Source organism: Thalassophryne amazonica, chromosome 3 (assembly GCF_902500255.1).
Source record: "Thalassophryne amazonica chromosome 3, fThaAma1.1, whole genome shotgun sequence".
Taxonomy (NCBI): domain Eukaryota; kingdom Metazoa; phylum Chordata; class Actinopteri; order Batrachoidiformes; family Batrachoididae; genus Thalassophryne; species Thalassophryne amazonica.
In genome coordinates, this window is record NC_047105.1 from 56,060,090 (window position 1) to 56,084,972 (window position 24,883).

General features: G+C 41.7%; 1 protein-coding gene across 2 annotated transcripts; it reads left to right on the plus strand.

The window, feature by feature from the left end:
• The first annotated feature begins 829 nt into the window (after nt 1-829).
• Nucleotides 830-6,063, plus strand: si:ch211-213o11.11 (probable G-protein coupled receptor). 2 transcript variants are annotated; one of them, XM_034166367.1, is made up of 2 exons: nt 830-1,075; nt 4,327-6,063. In XM_034166367.1, exon 2 carries the CDS (start codon nt 4,428-4,430, stop codon nt 5,685-5,687), a length of 1,260 nt encoding a protein of 419 aa, XP_034022258.1. In that variant the 5' UTR covers nt 830-1,075; nt 4,327-4,427; the 3' UTR covers nt 5,688-6,063. The 2 variants fall into 2 exon arrangements, with proteins under 2 accessions (XP_034022258.1, XP_034022259.1); XM_034166368.1 differs by having other exon boundaries at nt 830-1,027.
• Nucleotides 6,064-24,883: the final 18,820 nt, after the last annotated feature.

Genomic DNA, 24,883 nt, shown 5'->3' on the forward strand with positions numbered 1-24,883 from the left:
TGGCCGCACATTTTCTAAGTGCCAAGTGAGCGGTGTTAGATGTTGGTGTGAATCAGCTGGAATTTGGCCGACACCTGCCGCGAAAGGGTTCAGTGTGCTGGCACAGCGCACACTCTGTCTTTCAGCCACTGGTGTGCGAAAATCATTGTAGCAACAGATGTACGAGGCATTCGAGGCAGCTACGAATTTACATGTTTTGCATACAATTCCTGCTTCATGCACACTTCATGCGCACTTCAATCAAATTTGCACTATGTGTGAAGGGGCCCTTAATTTGAAGTGTTTTAGCGTCTGCGGTCACTGTCTATTACTGAGGCTGGTGAGTCCAAGTCCAACTGATGTAAAGTCAGTGTGTGTGTTAGTCTGTGCCCTAGAATGTTACTCAATTAATGTATAGTCTCTGTTGTTGACAAAGTGTTGCCTGAAGAATGTGACACTGTGTATCTAGAATAGATTGTAAGATGTTTAAGTGACAGTTAACCATGTGTGGTGAACACATTAAGGTGTCAATAAAGGTTTGGGCTGATGATCCTTCGATTTTCTTGCCATATCTACCTCTAAGCAGCCAACAGATGTCAGCTCTGAGCTCAGGTTCATGCTAGCCTGCCAGCACTGACCCATGCAGCTCACAAACATGTTTGATATGTTTAACCTGAAGGAAAAGGTGTGTTAGGAAGCTGCGTGTGAGATGGTGAATGAATGCTCAGCCTCTCCTGGAGGAGCTGAGGGTGACTGATGAAGGGCAGGGTGTCTGTGGGTGGGTGGAGCATGCTCACTGATGATGGGTGCCTTTTGATAGAGTCCTCCTCTTACTGCCTCAGACCAGCTGTGCTGTCTCCGTGGACGCCTCATCCCTCTGTGTGCTGATGTCTCCGGGGTCCTTCAAGGTCCATTTGTCTTTCTCTGCAGTTTTCATCAGAGGCTGTAGGACAGCAGCAAGTTCCTGACAGATTGATGTCAGAGCACATCTGGAAACAACACCTGAGTTTTGCAAAGACGTCCCACAGATGCTCTGGAAGCTCTTAAGGTGACTCAAATGGAAACTTTTTGGAAGAGATGCTGCATGTTTAAAAATGTAAGTGTTGTTTGGCAGGTTTGTGTTTGTCGACAAGTGGATTTATAAGGCAAACCTAATGATAGTTTAACCAGCGAGAGATCAAATCAAAGAAATGCTCAGTCTTTATTTGAATAAATGAAAACTAATGCTTATTCCTGACAGCATTTCATCTTTTTTTATTGTTTTGCCATTCCCTTTGACATTAAAACAAACAGCCTGAAATTGATAATGATTTTGGTGATTTACTGTTTCCAAATGCGTGAGCAATAAATCCATGTTTTTGCTTTTGTAACCTTTTGTGTAAATGTGGATTTTAATGTTTTTATTTATTTATTTACTTATATTTCAGGGGGGGAATCAAATTCAACAAGTCCAAAGGGAAAATTAAAAAAACGTAATCTGTTTGATGGAAGAAAGTAGTATATTAAAGAAAGCTCTTATCAGATTAATAAAAAGTTGATTGCTTTGTGGGTTTGTAGCTTAACGCCTGATGCTACAAAGACTGCAAATATGGAGGAAAATCATCAATGAATAATAACTTGATCAATATAATATTCTTGTGAAAATATGTGATAGTGCAGTCAAAAGAAGTCCTATATTTTACTTAATCTAATATCTGGATTTACAAAAGGTGGCTGTTTAAATGCAAAAAGCAAATTGTGGAAAATTGTTACAATTAATTGTGTGTTAGGTTTCCCATTTGAACAACCCCATTTTGTGTGGATAAACAGAACTAGATAAATTAAATGTAGCGTTTGGTGTTTATTTTGTTTATGCTTTAAGGATCAGTACTTTATTATTCTATTTTCATAATTTTTGCAGCATGTTTGGTTTCTGTTTGCTTGTATTTTTTTTGGGGGGGGGGGGGTTTGCACACTGCTGTATAATCAGACAACGGCAAGTGATTTGTGCAGTGTTCTCTTCAACAGTGCACTTTTATTCCAGTTTTACAATAATTTACCAAAAGCATCCAAAAACACACATGTGAGTGACAGAAACAGAATGTGTGTTTCTTTTTGATACAATGCAAGTGTCCATAAAACCAGTTCACAACTTCCACCCTGAGTCACAACGCTCTGTATTAAATCTTGGCTTATTGTAATCTGGTATAATCATCACATGTGAACTGTTGAAAACTGTGGATCTTCGTACTTAAGCACAACATTTTAAATCATTTTTGGGAGCAGTTTTGCAGTAGTATGGAAACAATCCTTCTTCTGCTTGATTTCACTTTGCAGAAATATCTACTGCTCCATATAATTATGAAAACACACCATTACACATGTCCTCTTTTAGTCAGGGGGCAGCTGAAGACCTTTCTGTTGAGGCCAATTAATGGGACTGCTGCTTTCTTCTAATGATATCTTTTAATGTTCTATTCTATCACTTTTAAAATCTGTTTTTGTGTAACACTTTGAGATTGGCCTTTTCATGCAAAATGCTTTATAAATAAAATGAATTTTTATTATTAAAAATATTGTGCAATATTGACATCCGTTTGCATTGTAAGATTACAATTATAAAACACATTTATTAAAACATGCATTTTATTAACTAGGGGTTGCTGTGAGGAATCAATCAATCCTTTTATGACTTGTGGCTGAAAGTGATCATCTATTATTTTTTTTTTTATAAAGCTGGACTTTAATAGTAACATATGCACTGTAACATATGCTGTTCAGTAGCCGCAATGCGCTGAAAACAAGGACAACCTTATATAACATGCACGAGAACATACATGCACAAGTCCTTCCTGGGGATAAAAGCTCATTGCAAACCTGGCGTAGCTGTGGACCAGACAAGATTACAGCCTGGCTGAATGTCAGTAAATCACTGGCAAAGGGCGAGCACATGTATTTAGGACACAACATCATCTGCACTCGTACATCTGAAGCCTGATGGTCATCAGTGCACGTGGCGGGGTCACAGTTTCACAATGCAGAGAGTAAGAAGCAAAAGTATGATGAGGTATTGTAGAAGTACAAAACAGTGCTGTTTCCTGCTGCTTACGTCATTGCTGTGCAGTAAAATCATCCTAGTGTTCAGTTAATGTTTGTTTTGTTTTGGGGCTTTTTGTTGTGGCTCAACTCTGTATCAGCACTGAGATTGGGTTTTGATGGTGTCGTGCAGGATGACACGCAGCACATATTAATCAATGCAGCAGGCTCTCTGCAGCTGGGCTAAAACAAGCACACTCATTATCTTTCAGGACGGGGACGGACGAGGAAGAGACGGGGTGTCCTCCATGAATTATTCTTATTGATCATGTCCTCCCCTCACGCCGTTAGAGTATTCCCTTCGTACATAACCCCACAACTGTGAAGGCACACTGCTGATTTCAGTTTCAATATAAAATTCAATTTATAAAAGCGCCAAATCATGACATCAGCCCAAGGTGCTTCACACAAAACAGTTCAAAAACAATTTAAATGAGTTAAAAAACAATAAATTAAAAACACAATTAAAAAAAGCAAAAAATTAAAAGAATAACATTTAAAAAGAATTTAAAAAAATAAAATGCAACACACTGCATTAACCGTAACACTGATGGAAAAAATGTGTCTTTAGTCTTGACTTGAAGGTCTCCACAGTATTGGACTGTCTTATCGACACTGGGAGACCATTCCACAATACTGAGGCACGATACGACAAGGCAGTTTGACCCACAGACTTTTTCTTTACCCTCCGAACACAAAGCAGCCCTGCATCATGTGAGCGCATCAGCCAGGTAGGTCGATGCCAGTCCAGAACAACTTTATAGACTAATAACAGAACCTTAAAGTCTGATCTCACAGACACAGGTAGCCAATGAAGGGATGCTAAAACAGGTGTAATGTGGTCAAACTTTCTGCTCCCTGTCAAAAGTCTGGCAGCAGCATTCTGAACTAATTGCAGAGTCCTGATACTGGACTGCAGCAACCCTGAAAATAAGACATTACAATAATCCAATCTGGAAGAAACAAAAGAATGAATCAGGGTCTCGGCATCAACCATGGACAAAATGGGACGAATCCTCACTATATTTTGCAAATGGAAGAAGGCACCTCTTGTAACATCCCTAATATGAAGACCAAAGGACAACACAGGGTCAAAAATCACCCCAGGGTTCCTCACCCTGTCTGTATGATGCACAACACACGAACCTAAGCCAAGCGTTAGCTGATCAAATTGATGCCGATATCTTGCTGGACCAAGAACCATCATTTCAGTCTTATATATATATATAACATTATAGGTCATAAATGTCAACTTTGCTGTCTCCCACACAGGCTTAAGGAGACACTCACTTGAAGTGTGAAGATTGTTTCAGCCTCATCAGTGAACAATGGGTGAGTCCGAAATCAGGATTTCTACAATGACCCTGTGAATCATGGAGGAAAACCGCTCATATGTGATCCCAGAGGACAGTGATGGTGGTGCTGTTTGGGCCACAATGCCCTCCATTCCCAGTAGACACCTGGGCACGGTTCCCAACACAGAGACATGCTTCAGGGACCTAACAGGGATGTTTTTCATGGTGTCCTTGAACGTTCTGGCACTTCTAGCCAACACTGCTGTTCTGGTAGTCATCATAAAAGCCCCTCACCTCAGGAAGTTTACCTTTGTGTGCCATCTGTGCGCAGTGGACCTGTTGTGTGCTCTTTTCCTTATGCCGTTTGGTATTGTGTGTAGCTCTGTTTACTTCTCTGGTGTGATGTTCACTGTGCTGGAGTGCCAGGTTTACAACTTCCTCAACGTAGTCCTCATCGCAGCGTCCATCTTCACCATCACGGCCATCAGCGTGGAGCGTTACTACTACATCGTCCACCCCATGCGCTATGAGGTCAAGATGACGCTCAAGCTGACCGCGGTTGTCATGATGATGGTGTGGCTGTTAGCTGCTGGTCTGGGGCTGTGCACTGTGATTGGCTGGCCGCCCTATGGGAGCCTGAGCTCCATTAGTGCTGCACACTGCTCACTACATTGGAGCCACGGGGGCCACAAGCACGTTTTCTCTGCCATCTTCTGCATCGTCTGCTTCTGTTTGCCTGCACTGGTGATTTTTGCCATGTACTGTAGCGTGTACAAAGTGGCACGTGTAGCAGCCTGCCAACGTGGACCTCTGCCTTCGTGGTCAAACAGTCAGCTGAAGCACCGCTCTGACTCAATAAACAGTCAAACTACCATCATCACAACCCGCAACACGCCGTGCAGAATTACACGAGAGCGCTTTTTTGGTGGTGATAAAGCTGCGCTCACTCTGGTAGTTATTGTTGGTCAGTTTCTGATCTGCTGGTTGCCTTACTTTGCCTTCTACCTCCACCTGACACTGGATCCAACACCCGAACTTTCCGATGATTTGTGGAAAGTAATCACCTGGCTGGCGTATTCCTCATTTGCTGTTAATCCATTTTTCTACGGGCTTCTTAACCGGCAGATCAGGGAGGAGCTTTGCAAGCTGAGATGCTGCAATTCAGCTCGGCCTGTGGAGATGCCTATCTCCAGCCACGAGGGACAGGAGAACTTTCTCCAGTTTCTCCATCGGACAAGCTGCACAGTGGAGACCCATATGAGCTGTGCCACATCCACCACTCAAAACGCTCTGGATCAAACAGGGATTCCAGGGCAGATCCCAGAAGAGTTTAGCTAGCTGGACCTCACTGTTTATTATTATTATGAACCAGGAGTACCTCAAAAGGATGAAGAACAGCTGACAGGGAACAACTGTCCACAACAGGGGTCACCAACCCTGCTCCTGGAGATCACTAACCATGCATGTTTTCCAACTCTACCTGGTCCACCTACTGCTAATAAACTAAATCAGGTGTACCCAGACAATCAAGAGGGAGGAAACACCAGACTTAACAAATGAGAAGAGATTAAAGCTGGTGGACATGGGCTGTGTCCCAACTCAGCAGCTCCACACTTCTAAGGCTGTAATCGTCGGCCGTTTGTGGCATAAGCGGCGAGACTCAACTGTCCCATTTGAAAGGCTGCAGGTGAAGTGGCCAACGTGTGCAGCCTTGTTTCCCAATATTGTTTTTTTCCAATATTTTTCCCCAAGACAAACAGTTGGTAAATTTAAAAAAAAGACAAAAGGGCATTTTTAGACTCCATATATCCTTCATTTTTTTCAGAGTAACAACTACATCACGATTGATAACGACGAGTCTATTGCTGAACACTTTAATGAATACTTCGTTAATGTGGGTAAAAATCTTGCCAGTAAGATTGACTCATCAACTAATAACTTCTGGGTAAATAATTCAACGTTTAACAAATCTGTTTCAATGTTCATTGGTGGTACTCATGAAAGGGAAATACTTGATCTGGTTCATGGTTCAAAAAGTAAGAAATCGACTGATTTTAATAATTTGGATATGGCTTTATTAAAAAAAGTTATTGATTGTATAGTAAAACCGTTCAATTATATTTGCAATATGTCACTAAGTACTGGTAAATTTCCTTCTCAAATGAAAATAGCCAAAGTAATTCCTCTGTTTAAAACTGGTGACAAACACACATTTTCTAATTATACCTATATCACTCCTGCCACAATTTTCCAAAATTTTGGAAAAAATATTTGCTAAAAGATTAAATGATTATTTACTGAAGCATAACATAATTTGTGAAGAACAATATGGATTCAGAAGGTCTCGAACTACATCACATGCTGTGATGGACTTTGTGGAAAGTATTGCAACTGCAATTGATAATAAACAATACACAATAGGTGTTTTTTTTTATTTACAGAAAGCGTTTGACACAATTAACCATGGAATACTATTAAGTAAACTGCAGAAATATGGAATCAGAGGTCTGGCATATGAATGGATAGCTAGTTATTTACAAGGCAGATTTCAGTATGTTCAATTCAATAATACAAATTCTGAACTCAGGGATGTCACATGTGGGGTACCACAGGGCTCAGTGCTGGGTCCTTTGTTGTTTATAATCTATATAAATGATATAAGTTGGGTGTCGAGTTCACTGAGATGTGTCCTTTTTGCGGATGATACATCTGTGTTCTGTAGTGGTGAAAATCTTGAACAGCTTCTGGACATAGTGGAGAAAGAACTGGAAAAATTTAAGGTTTGGTTTGATGCTAATAAGTTGTCACTCAACCTTGGGAAAACTAAATGTATTATATTTGGAAATAAACAGGCACCCAAATGTAAAAATTTAACTATAAACAATAAGGAAATTGAGTTAGTAACAGAGAATAAATTTTTAGGTGTTATAATTGATAATAAACTTAGCTGGAAACCACATATAAATTATGTGAAATCAAAATTGTCAAAAACTATAGCCATTTTGTATAAAGCCAAAGACCTACTGCCGCAAGAAGGGTTACTTACTTTATATCATTCTCTGATGGTACCATATATGACATATTGTGTTGAGTCATGGGGAAACACTTACAAATCAAATACCAATCCAATATTCCTTTTGCAAAAACGAGCCATACGAATCATCTGCAATAAACAATATCGTGAACCAACTCATTCTCTATTTGTGTCTTTAAATTTATTAAAATTCATTGATTTGGTCGATTACATTACAATTCAAACTTTATTTCGAGCGAAAAACCAAGCCTTACCGAGACATGTCCAGAGTCTGTTCCGATTGAGGGAATCCAGATATAGTTTAAGAGGTTGTGCAATTTTTATGAAACCACCAGTAAGAACAAATGTAAAGGGTTTTTGTGTGTCTGTGGTTGGGGTGAGGAAATGGAACAAATGTTCAACAGAGGTTAGAATGAGTAGTACCTTAGTGAGATTTAAGAAACTACTCAAAAAGAACATTATGTCTAAGTATCATAAAGAAGCAAATATAATTTGATTTATATGGAATGTTCAATTTATAAGTGGGACTTATTGTATATTTGAATGTGTGGGTATGTATATGCGTATGTAGATATATAGATATGGGTAGGTGTATATGTATATGTATATAACTGACTGTGTATATGTATGTATATATTTGTTTGTAAAGTATATACGTATGTATATAGGTATATGTGGCACAGCCCAAGCAGAGGGTCACCCCCAAGAGCCTGGTCTGCTTGAGGTTTCTTCCTTATAGGGAGTTTTTCCTCACCACAGTTGCCTAGTGCTTGCTCTGGGGGTTGGTAAGGTTAGTCCTTACTGGCGTAAAGTGCCTTGATTTGACTTTCTTATGATCTGGTACTATATAAATATAATTATAAGTGAATAGTATATTGATGTGTATGTCTGTGTGTCGACATGTAGTAGTGAATTTATATTTATGTAAATATGACTGATTAGAATTGTTGGACTTGTACTAGCAGGGGTGGGCGCTAATAAGCTTTGCTTCAGCCCACACCCTTTCGGACTCACTAGTTTTGTCTGTGTTTGTTTGTGGAATTGTTCATTTTTTTCTATTTGAATATTTTGTGTGCCGAATTAAAAAACTTTGTCACTTGTCATATGTCAATTGTAAATAACTAATATTTATAAGTAAAGTATAACTAAGCGCTGAGAATTGCTTATGCAACTACAGGTTGCCAGGCTTCAGAAGGGAGGGGTGGGGAAATCTAACGACGCAATTGCAAAGTGCTCAGTGGGCAACGGCAATCTCATTTCAGAACAGTTTACTCCAGCATCCGCTGTGACTGAAGGGCTGATGCCTTAATAAGGGTTTTGTGGGCCAGAGCCCTTACGAGGGTGCAGACCCCAAATTGGGACACAGCCATGCAGAGTAAGTGTTCTCCAGGAGCAGGGATGGTGATTCCTGTCTACAATATGTCTACAAAGTGTATTATGATGTGGTAAAAGCTGATATACAGCATTAAAAAAAAATCTATTTTGTCTTATATTACCTTCAAAATAATTAGGTATAAATGGAGACACACAAATTGAATTCATGTTTAGTGTAATTTAGTTTAGAACCTCCCTGTCTTAGTCGTTACAAAATAAATAAAAGTTGCTGCATAAAAATGTCATTCCCATACTGAAATTTCGAAATTTTAAACACACACACACACCAAAGGGCCATTTTACTGATTTTATTAATGGGATTATTTAAAATAATGTAACTGGCAAAAGTGAGCACTGGCCCACACACATTAGAAAGGGTTGCATACAGACATCTCAGAAATGCTTGTAATATATTTAAATAAAGTGATCAAAACTAGCGCTTGTAGAGGTGATAACAAACCTGAAACCATTGTCTTTACTTATTATTTTCATATCATACTCAGTTACAGTAACATAACCAGAACAAAATAGTAGTTTTTCTTACTGCTGTAAAGTGTAGACAAATAAAAATGACTGCATGAAGTACATACGAGGTCTGTCCATAAAGTATCGTACCTTTTTATTTTTTAACTATATGGATTTGATTCATATGTTTTCACATCAGACAAGCTTGAACCCTTGTGCGCATGCGTGAGTTTTTCCACGCCTGTCGGTGACGTCATTCGCCTGTGAGCACGCCTTGTGGAAGGAGTGGTCCTGCCCCGTCGTCGGATTTTCATTGTCTGGAAATGGCAGAATGATTTGAGGTTTTTTCCATCAGAATTTTTTCAGAAGCTGTTAGAGACTGGCACCTGGAAACCATTTGAAAAATGTATCTGGCTTTCGGTGAAAATTTTACGGGCTTCACAGAGAATAAGGTCTGTTAGTACAGCTTTAAGGACCCTTTAAAGTGCTCTTTCTCTGGTTATCACAAGAGCTGGACATCAACCATTTTCTGGCAGATTTCACTTTTAACAAGAGAGTTTGTTGTGGAAAGCCGCGCGGAGGCTTTGTGCGTCACGACCAATTCGCTGTTCGAGCGAGACAAAGAACGCCTCCGTTTCGGCATGCCAGAGGACAAGTTCGGACATGCCCAGCTCTCCACAAGTTCTCTTATAACTCACTTGACTGGTAACCATTGAAAGCCGAGATAGGCATGTCCGAACTCGTCCTCTGACACGCCGAAACGGAGGTGTTCCGTTGTCTCGCTTCCAAAGCGAATCGGTCGTGACGCGTGAAGCCTCCGCGCGGCTTTCCATGACAAAATCTCTTGTTAAAAGTGAAATCTGCCGGAAAATGGCTGATGTCCAGCTCTTGTGATAACCAGAGAAAGAGCACACGACGGTCTCGTATCCACAGAGCCATCCGTTTAGAAATGGTCCGGTGGCTTGTGCCGCGTCGTCGCAAGTAACAGTCCTTATTCTCTGTGAAGCCCGTAAAATTTTCACCGAAAGCCAGATAAATTTTTCGAATGGTTTCCAGGTGCCAGTCTCTAACAGCTTCTGAAAAAATTCTGATGGAAAAAAACCCCAAATCATTCCGCTATTTCCAGACAATGAAAATCCGATGAGGGGGCGGGACCACTCCTTCCACAAGGCGTGCTCACAGGCGAATGACGTCACCGACAGGCGTGGAAAAACTCACGCATGCGCACGAGGGTTCAAGCTTGTCTGACATGAAAACATATGAATCAAATCCATATAGTTTATAAAAAAAAATAAAAAGGTACGATACTTTATGGACAGACCTCGTACACTTAACAGCAACTCTGAAGAAAAACTAAAGCAACAACAACAAGAATGTGTGCGCTTTCACGCCTGGTGGATGTAATTATACAATTCATACATTAGTGTGGTCACTGGCAAGCCGGGACTTTGTAATAAGCAGTGGTGGGCACATTTCCACTAATCGCTAATTAGCTAAGCTAACTTCATTTGTGGATTAGCTTTTCAGCTAACTTTTGTAGTGGGATGAAAGTCCTGGGTCCCAATTGAAAAGATGTTCCCGCTAGCTTGGCTAATGGGGAGTTCCCCTTTGGCTGATCTGGTAGAGGAACGGTCTTTTGTGCGAGCCGCGTGGGTTTGATCCCCACCGTCGTCTCGGCCACGAAGGTCCTGTGTTGTACCCAGGATAGGGGGTAATATGCTGCAGTACCTCTGAAAATATGAGGGAAATAATCACGAGAGTTATTTCGGGTTGTTTCTCCCACGCAGAGGTTTATTGCAATGAGGAGAAACCCCGCGAAATCACTCCAGTGGTGTGGGAAGACATTACAAGTTGTAAAAATAAAGGATCCCCCAGGATTACTAGACGATTTCCGAAAATGCGGTCACAATTCCTTTGAATAGAATTACAAAACATTTAGAAAAAATAAAGAATAACATACTTTACATACTTTTAACCAACTCTTAAGTGTATTTATATTGTCCTGAAGGCTTTTATGTAAATGTATATTTATTACAAACCCTTTTAACATTTTAAGAACTTTCCTATTTTTAACTATTTCTATTCCCTACTATTTTTAATATGACATCACCTTAAGAGTTATCATTATTTATTGGCAGAAAGCTAACCACTATTTATTGGTGCTGTCCTGAACATAGTGTTTAAAGGCGTGCTACCCTTCTAACCAATCACACTCTCCTCCACTTGAAAAAATGTCATCCCGACATTATAATCAAAAACATTTACTTCTACATGTCAAAACTATCAACATTCTATATTTACCCGTTAGTCCATTAACTTGAAAGCAAACCATATCTGTGAGCTCTAACCATCACTTCACCACAGATCAGATCTGAAGACTAAGGAGTCAATAAGCAGTCTATTGTCTGTGTTTATAACCATAGAAGGAAAAGTCTCGATGGCAGTCTGTAGATGCATCACTGGAGAGTGTCGTACCCCTGAATATGGGGTAGTGTGCTGTAGTACCTGTTTACTGTAGTCCATGCATACCCAAGGGCTGAGTGTAGTATGGCTGCAGCGTAGGGAACCATGGGGCCAGACCTGGGTACACAGGCAGCAGAGGCGGTGCAGGCTGGACACTGTAGCAGGATGGGGTCCCTAGGTAGTCGTAGGTCATCCGTTTCGGCGGGTGTCTCTCTCGTTGAGGGCGCTGGGACGTGGTCTCCTCTGCTCCCTCAGATGCAGCAGGCAACGAAGGGGCTGGAGGATCGCCAGCAACTGAATCCATCTCCTCATGAGTTGCCTCCTCAGCCGCAGGGTGACGTGCTTCCAGATGGTCTCCACCGGTTGGCCCTGCTGGAACAGCAGCAAGGGCTGGTGCTGGAGGCTGATGTCTCACTGCAGCAGGTTCTTGTTTCGTTTCAGGAAGGTCTGATGGCTGGGGACCAGGCGGCTGAGGTGGTGCATGGTAAAAGCTGAACTCATCACCACTCTCATCATCAGACATGAGTATCTGGGGCAGTTTTGTCTCTCCTCTTCTGTTTTACAGGGTTGTCTTTTTCTGGGGCTGGTTCAAAAGGTAAGTGGTCACATGACATGAGTAGGTTTCTGTGTAGCACCCTAGAGCGTCCTTTGCCTCTCTCTGGTCTCACTTCATAGATTGGGAGGTCAGGCCCCATTTGTCTGTCTACCGTATAAATAGTGTCCTCCCAATAGTCTCTGAGTTTCCCTGGGCCTCCCCTAGGAGTCAGGTTTTTGACCAAGACTCTCTCTCCAGGCTGTAACACAAAACTCCTTACTTTCGTGTCATAATGTCTTTTGCTCTTGTCAGCTGTTTTCTTGGCATTCTCATTTGCAATGGTATATGCTTCATCCATGCCCTTTCTCCATTTTTCAACATAGTCTTTGTGGTTACTAAAACCAGTGTCTGAATATAGTCCAAAGAGCATATCTACTGGCAATCTGGGTGAGCGCCCGAACAGTAGATAAAATGGAGAGTAAGCAGTCACATCACAACGAGTACAGTTGTAGGAGTACACCAGCTTGTTGATAGAGTCCTTCCAGTTTGACTTTTCTGTTTCAGTGAGTGTCTTAAGCATTTGTAACAACGTCCTGTTCATGCGTTCGACTTGACCATTCCCCATTGGGTGATAGGGTGTTGTTCTTGAGCCGGCCATGCCACTGAGTTTCTTAAGTTGAGTGAATAACTGATTTTCAAATTCACCGCCTTGGTCATGGTGAATGCGACAAGGAAAACCAAACCTCAGGGCATAGTCATTGAAGATGAGGTTTGCAGCAGTTTTCCCTGACTTTGAAGTAGTGGCATAGGCTTGTGCAAAGCGTGTGAAGTGATCAACAATCACTAAAATATATTCAAAACCACCTTTGCATTTGTCAAGATGAAGAAAGTCTATACACACAAGTTCAAAAGGCTGTGTTGTTACAATGTTGGTCAAAGGGGCTCTTGAATCGCGACTGGGTTTTTTCTGTTTGACACAGGAACACACACGGGTCACATAATGTTCGATGTCTGTCTGCATGTAAGGCCAAAAGAAGCGGTCACGTACTAAAGACACGGTGCGGTCGACACCTTGATGGCCCATTTTATTGTGCAGTTCGTCAAGCACTGTTTTCTTAAAGTGTTCTGGCAGTACCAGCTGTTTGCGGACAGAAGTGGTTCTGTACAAAATGCCATCACTATCTAGCACTAGCTTCTCCCATTCTCTGAATAAGCATTTTGTTTTTGGACTGCAAGTTCTTAGCTCTCTGGTCAGTGGCTTTGGTCTGACATTTTGCTCTGTAATACAGGGCCAATAACAGGATCAGTCTTTTGTGCTTGGCTTAGCTGTTCTTTTGGGATGGGTGTGAGTGATGCTTCGGCTGACACACCTTGTGCTGTGACTGACAAAGCTGTGGCCAACATTGACCATGTGGCAGGGGTCTCCTTTTGTGCCTCTATGGCCTGGATAGCAGCTGCAATAGAGTCAGGAGGGAGTTCCTCAGAACAGTCTTTCATTAGAGTCTCTACATCAAGGGGCATTCTCGACAAAGCATCAGCATCACCATTTTCTTTTCCTGGTTTGTACTTAATAGTGAAATGAAAGTCAGCGAGCTCTGCGACCCATCTTGATGTTGTTGCATTCAGTTTGGCAGTGGACAAAATATAAGTTAATGGGTTGTTATCACTAAACACAGTGAATGACGGGGCATAATATAAGTAGTCTCGAAATTTGTCTGTGATCGCCCACTTTAAAGCTAAAAACTCGAGCTTGCCTGCATGAAAGTGGTAGTTTTTCTCAGCTGCTGTTAATGTGCGCGAGCCATAAGCAATAACTCGCAGCTTATTTTGTCTTTGGTACAGCACTGCAGAGTCCCTCGTGTGAGGCGTCAGTGTGTACAATAAATGGCTGGGTGAAATCTGGAAAGCCGAGCACTGGTGGGTTCATCAGGCAGTCAATTAGTTCCTCGAGTGCACTTTGGTGTTGTCAGTCCACATTATTTGTGTGGATGAGGGCACAACGGGACTCGTCTTCTTTTGCTTTGTGACTCTCGTGGTCAAATTTTCGTTGTCCTTGTCTGCTTTTAACAGTTCATATAGACAGTTTGCTTTTCTGGAAAAGTCCTTTATGTATTGCCTGTAGTATGATAGAAGGCCTAACATCTTTCTGAGCTGACCAACAGTTTGCGGTTTAATGTCCTTGAGTGCTCTTACAGCTTCAAAATCAGCAGGATCAACTTTGCTGCCCTCTGCTGACACTATCCTACCCAAGTAGCGCACTTCAGGTTTAAAAATGTCACACTTACTTGACTTAAGTTTAATACCAAAGTCTCTTAGCCGCTGGAGCACTTTTCTCACATCCTCCACATGACTTTTGAAAGTTTTGCTGTAGACCATTGTGTCGTCCAGGTAGGGGATGCATATGTTGTCGCGAAGTCCCTCCAAGCACTCCTCCATACAGCGTTGAAATGCTGCAGGGGCATTCATGAGTCCAAAGGGGATGCGTACCCACTCATACAATCCCCAGGGGGTCACAAAAGCAGTGAGTGGGCGGCTTTCCTCTGACATGAACCCCTGGTGGTATGCTTTTCCCTGATCTAATAGTGAGAACCAGGAGTTACCACCTAAACTGTCCATAATGTCCTGGACACGTGGGATGGGCTGGCGATCTGGATGGGTTTTTCTATTCAAGTTTCTATAATCTATACACAGTCTCAAAGTGCCATCCTTCTTTCTAACGCATACGACTGGTGAGGAGTATGAGGAGTTTGACTTCCTGACCCAGCCTTGTGCGATTAGGTCATGCAGGTAACTTTTCATCTCCTGATAGAGGGGGCGTGGTACTGACAGATATGTGCGTTTGACAGGCTCATTGTCCTTGAGTGAAATAGTCATTTGCAAGTTTTCAATGCAGCCTATGTCATTGTCTGTTATAGAAAAAGAGTCACATTCTTCTCTGAGCATCTGCTTAACTATGACCCTCTGTTCTTCACTGAGGTGGCCAAGATCTACAGGAGGATCCCACTTCTCATTAGAGCGAGATGAGGGCTGTGTGCTGGTGGGATTAATTGTAGCTACAGTGGCTTTTTCAAACATCTGGGCAGGTAAAACAGCCGTTATAGTCCGTTCCAACTAAGGTACGACCTACCAGAACAATGTCGTGGTCAGTGGGGTTAGAGACATCCACAGTTATGACAGGTAAAGTGCCCTTTTTAACTCTGACCAGAGTGTCGAAGAACTCAAGATTGTCTGGCCACTGAGGGTTTAAATCTGGCTCAAATAGCATAGTCATGTCTTGTTTAAATGGCTGTGCTGCTACACGGCATTCCACTTGGATATGCCTTTGTTTAGGAACAGTAATACAGTCTTTTTTTGTTTTCACTTGAAACTCATCTGCTGTATTCGCACTGACAGCCTGAATGAAAGCTTTCACCTTGTTCCTTTTGAGGTTGGGGAATGCTTTTCTCACTGTACTGAATGCTTTAGCTCTTTCAGTCCTTTTCAAGATGCATTCAATGACATTGTAACCTATAATGGGGTGCGACAGGTAACAACCTTTCATTACCAACATGGGAATGATCATTTCCTCAGGTGGTTCTGCCCCAGAAACAAGTTGGAATGTAGTCTCGATCCACCCGAGGTATGGCATGTTGGTCCCATTGGCTGCAGTGAGGCTCAGTTCAGTGGAGTCCATCATCTCGGCAACATCTCTCAGCTTTAGGTGTGGCAAGTAGTCCTCTTTCCATCTCTCGTCAATGATTGACACTTGTGAGCCTGAGTCCCACAAGGCCTGAAGTCTGTGGCCATCCAGGAGACACTCGACCAAACACTGTCTGCCCACCAGAGATGTGACCTTGTGAGGGGTGTTCACCTGGACTGGTGGCAGTGGGATGTGGACCATCTCATTTTCATTGTTTATCTTTAACTTGTTGCATTGTCTGTTATGTTCAATCCAGTTTTGCTTCTGACATGCTTTAGAACAATAGAATGTCTTTTTACACGCTGAACACCGTCTCAAGTTCATGTCTGGATCTTCTTGTTTGCAGTGGGCACATTGTTGGGACCTGTTGCTGTCAGCGATGGTTAACTCGTCCCTCAGTGGTAACCGTTGCCCGTTTAAATGTCTCTCTCGAGGTGATTTTGTGCCTCTGTTTTTGCATCCAGCTTGGAAGTGTTCCTCGCTCCCACAGAAGAAGCAGTGGGTGCAGCGCTCATTAGTTACGGACTGCTGGCAGGCGTGGCACCTCCTTTCTGGACGAGCTGGGTGACCTTGGTAGTGCTGTGGTGAATACTGAGAGGGTGGTGGTTTTTGGCGGGGGCCCTGATAGAAGTGAAACTGCTGCGGGTCCCGGTCGTACTGCATAACTGGCGGCTGAACGTACAACTGAGCACTAGACACTGGCTGTTGTAGTGTCTCTTTAATTTGCGCTATCTCTGCACTGAGACCTTTCAGGGAGGCTACGTCTGTCTTTAGATCTGCTAGTTCTGTGACTAGTTCAGGAGGGATTTTAGCTTTAACTTCCTTTACTGAATTTTTGACAGGCCCGGCATCTTCTGACTGAACTGCGCTCACACTAGTGGCTGACTGTGAGGCTAAACACCCTTTCTTGTGCTTCCTCTCTGCTTCATTAGCACAAGCTATGTTTAATCTTTCTAGCAGGAGCTCATCGGGAGTATCATTGTCTAAGAGCAGTGGCTGCATGTCTATCCTGACACTGTCACTCTGAAGGCCTGTCAGTATGGTGTGCAAGCACATACGCTGCACTAGTGCTGGGTCATACTTAAGACCTGACTCTGACTCCTGTGATGCAAATAAGACTTTCTGCTTTAAATCGAGGACCCTCATCAGGAAATTCTGGGCAGTCTCTTTGGGGTTCTGTACCTCTGAAGCGAGTTGTTTGTAGAGTTCAGTGGCACTCTTCTCCTGGAAATGAGAGCGAAGAATGCGGCGTAGAGTGGGCAAAGTGAGCTGGGCCTTCCCCTCCAGGTAGCTGCGTAGTTGTAGACCTGGCAAGATAGCCCTGATGACAGCATCTACAATGTCAAACTCTGAGTAACCTCTGCTCAGTCCATTTTCGATCTGATGGGCAAGGACTGGAAAATGTCAGTTATCCTTCTGGCCTGGCTCTCCTATTTGGCCTGATATTTTGAAATCTTTGTGCCAATAGGCGCCTGGTTGCTGCTGACTGGGCACACTACTCACAGGGCGGTTACTTGTTTGGGACTGAATATTAGCCACTGCGCTTCTCACTGTATTAACTGTCTCTGCTACCCGTGGAGTAGTAGTTGGCTGGTCTGTTCGCCCTGAGTCTCCTCTTTCATTTACATTTTCTCCAGGTAAGTCATTTTCAACACTTATTTCAGCAATCTTATTCTTCAGTGACAATAGTTCAGACATCCCGTCATCCTCCAATTCTTTCATTTCTTCTCTTTCAATATGCATCTGGATGTGCGTCAGCAGGGACAGGCGTGTTTTTGTGTCAGCCTTTATTTTCCCTGCTATACCAAGAAACTCACAGATGGACACTAACTGTTCTTTAGGCAAAGTGTGCACTCCATGCACGATTTGTTCTTGTTGCTGTTCCAGCAGTGACATTTTGGCAGTAGACAGGAGGAACTTTTGCAGGTACAGGGGAGACCAAGCTGTGGGATCCGTGCAGCTCCTGGTGATCTCTGGTCGGCCTCAGGATGCGTGGACTGGAGCACAGCTGCCAGCTCTCCTTAACCGCAACACCTTCCTCACTGCAGGCTGCCTGGGTGATGTGGGGGATTTAGCAGGCTCAGACTACGACGTACAGGCTGTGGACATCGGACATCTAAGCAGCAATCCCAGCGGTGCCTCCAAATGTTGTACCCAGAATATGGGGTAATATGCTGCAGTACCTCTGAAAATATGAGGGAAATAATCACGAGAGTTATTTCGGGTTGTTTCTCCCACGCAGAGGTTTATTGCAACGCAACATGACCAATCATTTCCTTGTCTTTTCCCCAACACAAAATGGCAGACTCACGATAAGTTCGCGTGCAGAAAAACGTATTTTAAACCCTTAAAACATACATGAAAACATTTCTTTAACTTCACTCCAGCATGCAATACAAACAGAAAAATACCCTAACTATGCACACAACATGTTCAGAACAGTGGGAGACGTTTACCTGAAAATATGAGGGAAATAATCACGAGAGTTATTTCAGGTTGTTTCTCCCACGCAGAGGTTTATTGCAATGAGGAGAAACCCCGCGAAATCACTCCAGTGGTGTGAGAAGACATTACAAGTTGTAAAAATAAAGGATCCCCCAGGATTACTAGACGATTTCCGAAAATGCGGTCACAATTCCTTTGAATAGAATTACAAAACATTAGAAAAATAAAGAATAACATACTTTACCTACTTTTAACCAACTCTAACTGTATTTATATTGTCCTGAAGGCTTTTATGTAAATGTATATTTATTACAAACCCTTTTAACATTTTAAGAACTTTCCTATTTTTAACTATTTCTATTCCCTACTATTTTTAATATGACATCACCTTATGAGTTATCATTATTTATTGGCAGAGAGCTAACCACTATTTATTGGTGCTGTCCTGAACATAGTGTTTAAAGGCGTGCTACCCTTCTAACCTATCACACCTGCTGCTTCACTTTGAAAACCATCAGTGAACCAATTAGCTTCCGCTAAATTTATTTCTGCTAACTTACAGTCCACTAACATTTTTTTTTTTTGCTGGTAAAGAGAGTAAGTTTAATGGTCATAAACGTTTGTAAACCCTAAAATCATACATGTTAGTTCCTGTCTGTTATGTGTCTGTAACAGTCAGTCCGCTGTGAGGATTAGCTCAGTCGTCCCTCTTCTGAACATTCTCCATACATTCACTGCGCATGCATCATTTCGGAGCATCAGCAGCGATTCACTGATTATGGTCTCGTTTCTGCTTAAAACTGCGCTCCAGTCATCATCTACCTCAGCGACAGATATCAGAAGCTTTTGGACAGCAATCATTTCCCCATAAATTCAGCATTATTTTATAATAAAAGATGGAGGAAGCGATCAGAGCACCACAGCAGCACTGGTGTTCTGTCAAGATGAGCTCCTGGTGTAACTGCTTTAAGACAGTGTGTACATGCAAATCTTTACTTTTTTAAAGTGAAAAGACACTTATTGCTGTATTTTTATGTAAACACAAAACTTACATGGGTTTTCTTCCGTGGGAAAGCTCAATGTGGAAGATAAGGTGTAGATTTTACCAGTCGCATCGAACACAACACAGGTGAGCCATTCCTGTGTTTATAAATACAATACAGAGATAAACTGTGACTATTAATATTGCAATTTGCTGCTTTTATAAAGATGATGACGTGTTTGTGATTTCATTTTTATTTTTATTTTTTTGTGTTTCTGAACGCAGCTTCATTAACGGTTTATAAATATATAATGTAGAGATAACCTGTGACTTAATACTGCGATTTACTGCTTTTGATAAAGATGATGACAGTGTTTGGGGTTTTATTTTTTACCTATTTATTTATTTTTCGTATGTTCCTTTTGTGTTTGTGGTCCTGAATTTACCCAGCAGCCCCTGCGGCACTTAAACTCGAAACTGGCTTATCAGTAGCTGACAAATGTGGCCACGACTGAGTCAATACTAAAAGTTAGCGGTTAGCAGTAACTTCGCTAAATTTTTTAGTGGTGTATCGGTTTAGCGTTATAAAAGTTAACTTTTCAGTTTTTAGGAAAAAAACATTTTAGTTTATTGTAGTTTCTTCTCTGTATTACAACGTTTGTAAAAGGTGTCATTTTATTCAAAGTGGCAATTCATTTTGAAGTTATTAAGTCCAAACGGACTCTGTCTCGGCAGAGAGCCGTGCAGCGTTTGGACGATTCTCGTTTCTTGACTGCAACAAGACAAGAGTCTCAGTTAGTGACTAATCCACACAAAAGTGACTCACGGTATTTTAATGGCTTTGAGAGGGGTTAAGAGCTGGCCTTGCCGTTTCTGAAGAGCAGCAAATTAAAGAACCATAACGAGCTATAGTGGATCGAAGCATTGCTTCAATGGTTCACACTTTAAAGTGAAGTCGCGCTGCAGAAACGGTTGATTACAGAGCCACTGCAGACCAAACACTGAATATCCGACTTTATTTGTACGTCCGTATGACTCTGAAACTCGGAAAAATCTGTATAATTTACAGACAATCCGTATAGGTTGATGTGTATATGGTCAGAAAACCACAGAAAATGTAATTTCAGTCATCATAGAATGCCTTTCAAACACACTATTGTCTGAAAACTTTATAAACCACTCACCGTTTCTTGCTGAAACAAGCGCCCAATTTTCCTTCACAACTTTTTTCCTGGATGCCATGATCATCGACTTGACTGGACTGACGCTATGTTTGTTTGATCCGGTTTGAATTTTCCTGTGTACCTGCGTGGTGCATTGTGGATCAATCAAAAGCTGTGTTCACCGCGGGGACACATTCGGCACTATTCAGGATTATTCAAGATTTTTTTTTTTTTTCCGATGACAAACAATGCGTATCCAAACTGGTCTGGATCCGGGCCTGCACCACTGGTAATGAGAAGGAAGTAACCTCACAATCGTTATGTGTCTAAGGTAATCTGTGAAAATGTGTGTAGAGTTATAGTTAGGGCTGGATCAGGTGACCCTGAACCATCCCTTAGTTATGCTGCTATAGACATAGACTGCTGGGGGGTTCCCATGATGCACTGTTTCTTTCTCTTTTTGCTCTGTATGCACCACTCTGCATTTAATCATTAGTTGATCGATCTCTGTTCCCTCCACAGCATGTCTTTTTCCTGGTTCTCTCCCTCAGCCCCAACCAGTCCTAGCAGAAGACTGCCCCTCCCTGAGCCTGGTTCTGCTGGAGGTTTCTTCCTGTTAAAAGGGAGTTTTTCCTTCCCACTGTAGCCAAGTGCTTGCTCACAGGGGGTCATTTTGACCGTTGGGGTTTTACATAATTATTGTATGGCCTTGCCTTACAATATAAAGCGCCTTGGGGCAACTGTTTGTTGTGATTTGGCGCTATATAAAAAAATTGATTGATTGATTGATTGATTGAGTTTTTCAAATCACTGTGTGTAATGTTTTGTAAAAAGTGTGAAGCTGAAGCTGTGCTTACTGTTGTGTAACTCTGGACAGGTGTTTTGCTTCTTGAGTGGAAAGATCTATTAATTGTGTGAAAATTTTCCGTTTAGTGTGTAAACAACTGTAATAATTAAGTCTCTGAATGGTTTTCTGCGTTTACATTGTGCTTTTCTGCTCAAAGCACATTACTGTGATACCTGACATTCAGAGACAAACTGATGTCAGCGTGCGGCCATACAAGGTGCGCAATTGCACACCAGGAATAACTTATTGATGAAGGACCTTGCCCAAAGGCCCATTGTGATTTTCCTGTCTGACGGGGATTTGAACTGAGGATTATTTGTTTCCACACACACAATATTAACCTCTTGACCATTACCTCCCCACTGTACTCTGTTCACCTTCAACAATTTTGCCATATTAAAAAAACACTTTGTCCTTCTAAAAAATTGCGTGAAAGGAAACTTGGCCATCAATGGGTTAAATAGAGTAGAGCTTCAAAACACCAACAACTGTGTTTTCCCCAATCTTACAACTGCATAATGCAGTTTTTAACAAGGTATTATATTTTATGATTATGATTTTATGAAACATATATTGCTGGTGATATTAGTCAGAGACATTCATGTCTGTGGGTCCTCGGCCTTTGAGCTCGATGGACACCTGGGAAAATCTTATGGAGTCAAGAGGTTGCTGGACAGAGGACTTTGTAGTAGAGCAGATAACTGAAACAATCCTGCAAATGGTGATAGAAGCAACAAAGTCAGGACAAATACTCCTTACTCTTTTGAAAAAAAGGATTGGCCATTTGAATTTTCAATAGGCAGCCAGGTAGGGGTCAATTGAAGAATTACACAGGGTCAAAAGTAAAAGATGCTCCAATCATATTGAAACCTACACCACATTATTTGTCTGAGCATAAAGATTCCAAAAAGGTATAGTTTGGACTGTCTGTGACTGAATGTTATAGAGTTGTGGGGTAAAAACAGCAAAAATGGTGTCAAAGGTCAGTTTGAGTTTGCACAGGGGTCTAAAGTTAAAGTTGCTCCAGTTTCAGTAAAAAGTGATGCAATTATTGGTTGAGCTAATGAGATTAATAAATGGAATAGTTTTGACTGTGTTGAATGTTTGGCCTGCAAAGTAAAGGTCAAACAATGGCGACGTCCATTGGATTCAATGACATGGGACATATCTTAACCCGTAACATGATAACTAAGCATGACACATGGTGCAAACTATTCCTTTTTTAAAAAAAACGAGAAAATTCACCAAACATTATCAGAATGATGGGAGATTATGTCCTTCAAATCTGATAGAAACTGAAACATTTTTGGTGGTCTGTCCTTAATACTTGATAATATGTTCTATCCAGGCTCCTCTTTGACGAATAACTGCAGCAACATGAACGTTGAAATTTTTGATGACTCGTCCAATCATGTCAACATAAGAAGGGAAATCAGGCACATACCAGCTGACATGATTGGACGAGTCATCAAAAATTTCAACGTTAGTGTTGCTGCAGTTATTCGTCAAACAGGAGCCTAGATAGAACATATTATCAACTATTAAGGACAGACCACCAAAAATGTTTCAATTTCTATCAGAGTTGAAGGACATAATCTCCCATCATGCTAATGTTTGGTGAAAGAATTTTCAAAATATCTCATCTGAGTAAAAAATGAGATCAAAAAGAAAATAGGGCGTTTTTTTTGGACCACTCTGTCTTTAGTTCATGCACTTGAATCAAAGGCTTAAAGTACATTTTTTTATAAGACATTTACTTTTGATACTTAAGTACAATAAATGTCAGATACTTTAAGACTTTAACTCAAGTAATATATTTAAAGGAGACTTTAACTTTTGCCAACGTAATTTTATAGTAAGATACTTATACTTTCACTCAAGTCCCACTTTGAGATACTTTATGCAAGACTGTTTCTTGTCAAAATTATGGCAGCAGCATTTTGAGCCAGTTGGAGACCCCTAGGGCAGCACAGTGGCTTAGTGGTTAGCACTGTTACCTCACAACAAGAAGGTGGGATCGATTCCCACCTGTGGCCTTTCTGTGTGGAGTTTGCATGTTCTTCTCGTGTCTGTGTGGGTTCTCTCCAAGTGCTCCAGTTCCTCCCACATCCAAAGACATGCAGGTTAGGTGGATTGGAAACTTTAAATTGTCTGTAGGTGTGCGTGCGGATGTGAATGTGTTTGTCTGTCCATATGTGGCCCTATGACAGACTGGCGTCCTGTCCAGGGTGTACCCCGCCTCTCGCCCTATGACTGCTGGGATAGCAGACGCTTAATTGGAGTATGGTTGAAGATGAATGCGTGAGTAGAGACCCCTAATGCTGGGATTTTGGTAACCAGAGAATAGAAGATTACAATAATCCCGTCTAGAAGAGACAAGTGTATGGATCAGAGTTTCTGCATCAGCCACAGACAGGATGGATTGAATCCTCGCTATGTTTCGAAGGTGGAAGAAAGCAGTCCGTTTGAGTTCTATGATGTGTAGGTCAAAGGACAATGTGGGATCAAAACTCACCTCAAGGTTCCTCACTTTGTCAGTGTGATGTATGACACATGCGTCTAAGTTAAGCATTAGCTGACCACACTGATCCCGATGCCTCGCTGGACCAAGGACCATTATTTCAGTCTTCTCCAAATTTAAAAGTAAGAAATTGCAAGACATCCAGTAAGCTATAAAATTCTCATTTGCCTGAGATCATTGAGTGACAATTTTCGGTTTGTTGGGAGAATTGTTGTAATTTTTGTGGTTCTTTCTATGGGAATCTGTAGTGTGATCTCTTGATCACAAGCACCTTATCCTTTCCAGATGAGCTGGTGAACAACGGAGCATACCTGAATGAGCCACTTTCCTACTTTCCCCACCAAAAATCATAGCGTATTGTGGGAAAATTATAGTGAACTTATGGAAATGTGAAATCATTGGATGCGAATTTTGGTGGAATTGGACAAAGGATCTGGACAGAATAGACAAAGTAATAACACACACACACACACACACACACACACACACACACACACACACACACACACACACACTGATGTTTCTCTTTCTGCAAATGTCTTGGAACACTCTTAAAATTCATGTTCCCTCTCGGGGGGAAACCATAACCATTGTGTATATGGCATTTTTCTTTTCTTCTCTGTCTGCATGATTTCATCTGTGGACACAAACAAAGCCCATATGGTGAGGTGTTCAGTCCATTAACATACCAAACATCTCCCGCTCTGACACAGGAAGCATTTTGTCATCAACACACGGTTGTCCGGCAGGTTATCATAAACCATGGAGACTGTTCAGCGTATGTGGACTGATGCTCAGCACACCTATCCCCACCCAATGTCTGCTGAGAAGCTAATGAGTTTGTGGATTCACGGCTGACCTCTTAATAATGGTGAGCATGATTGCTTAATGGGTCCAAAGGTTGACAGAAATGAAAGGGTTCCTTAATAGCATCTGCAAAATTCTTGTAATGCTAGAAAGCACACAGAGACGTGGGAACACTTCACCTTATTGGGGCAAACGAGAAGACATAGTAGCAATGTACAG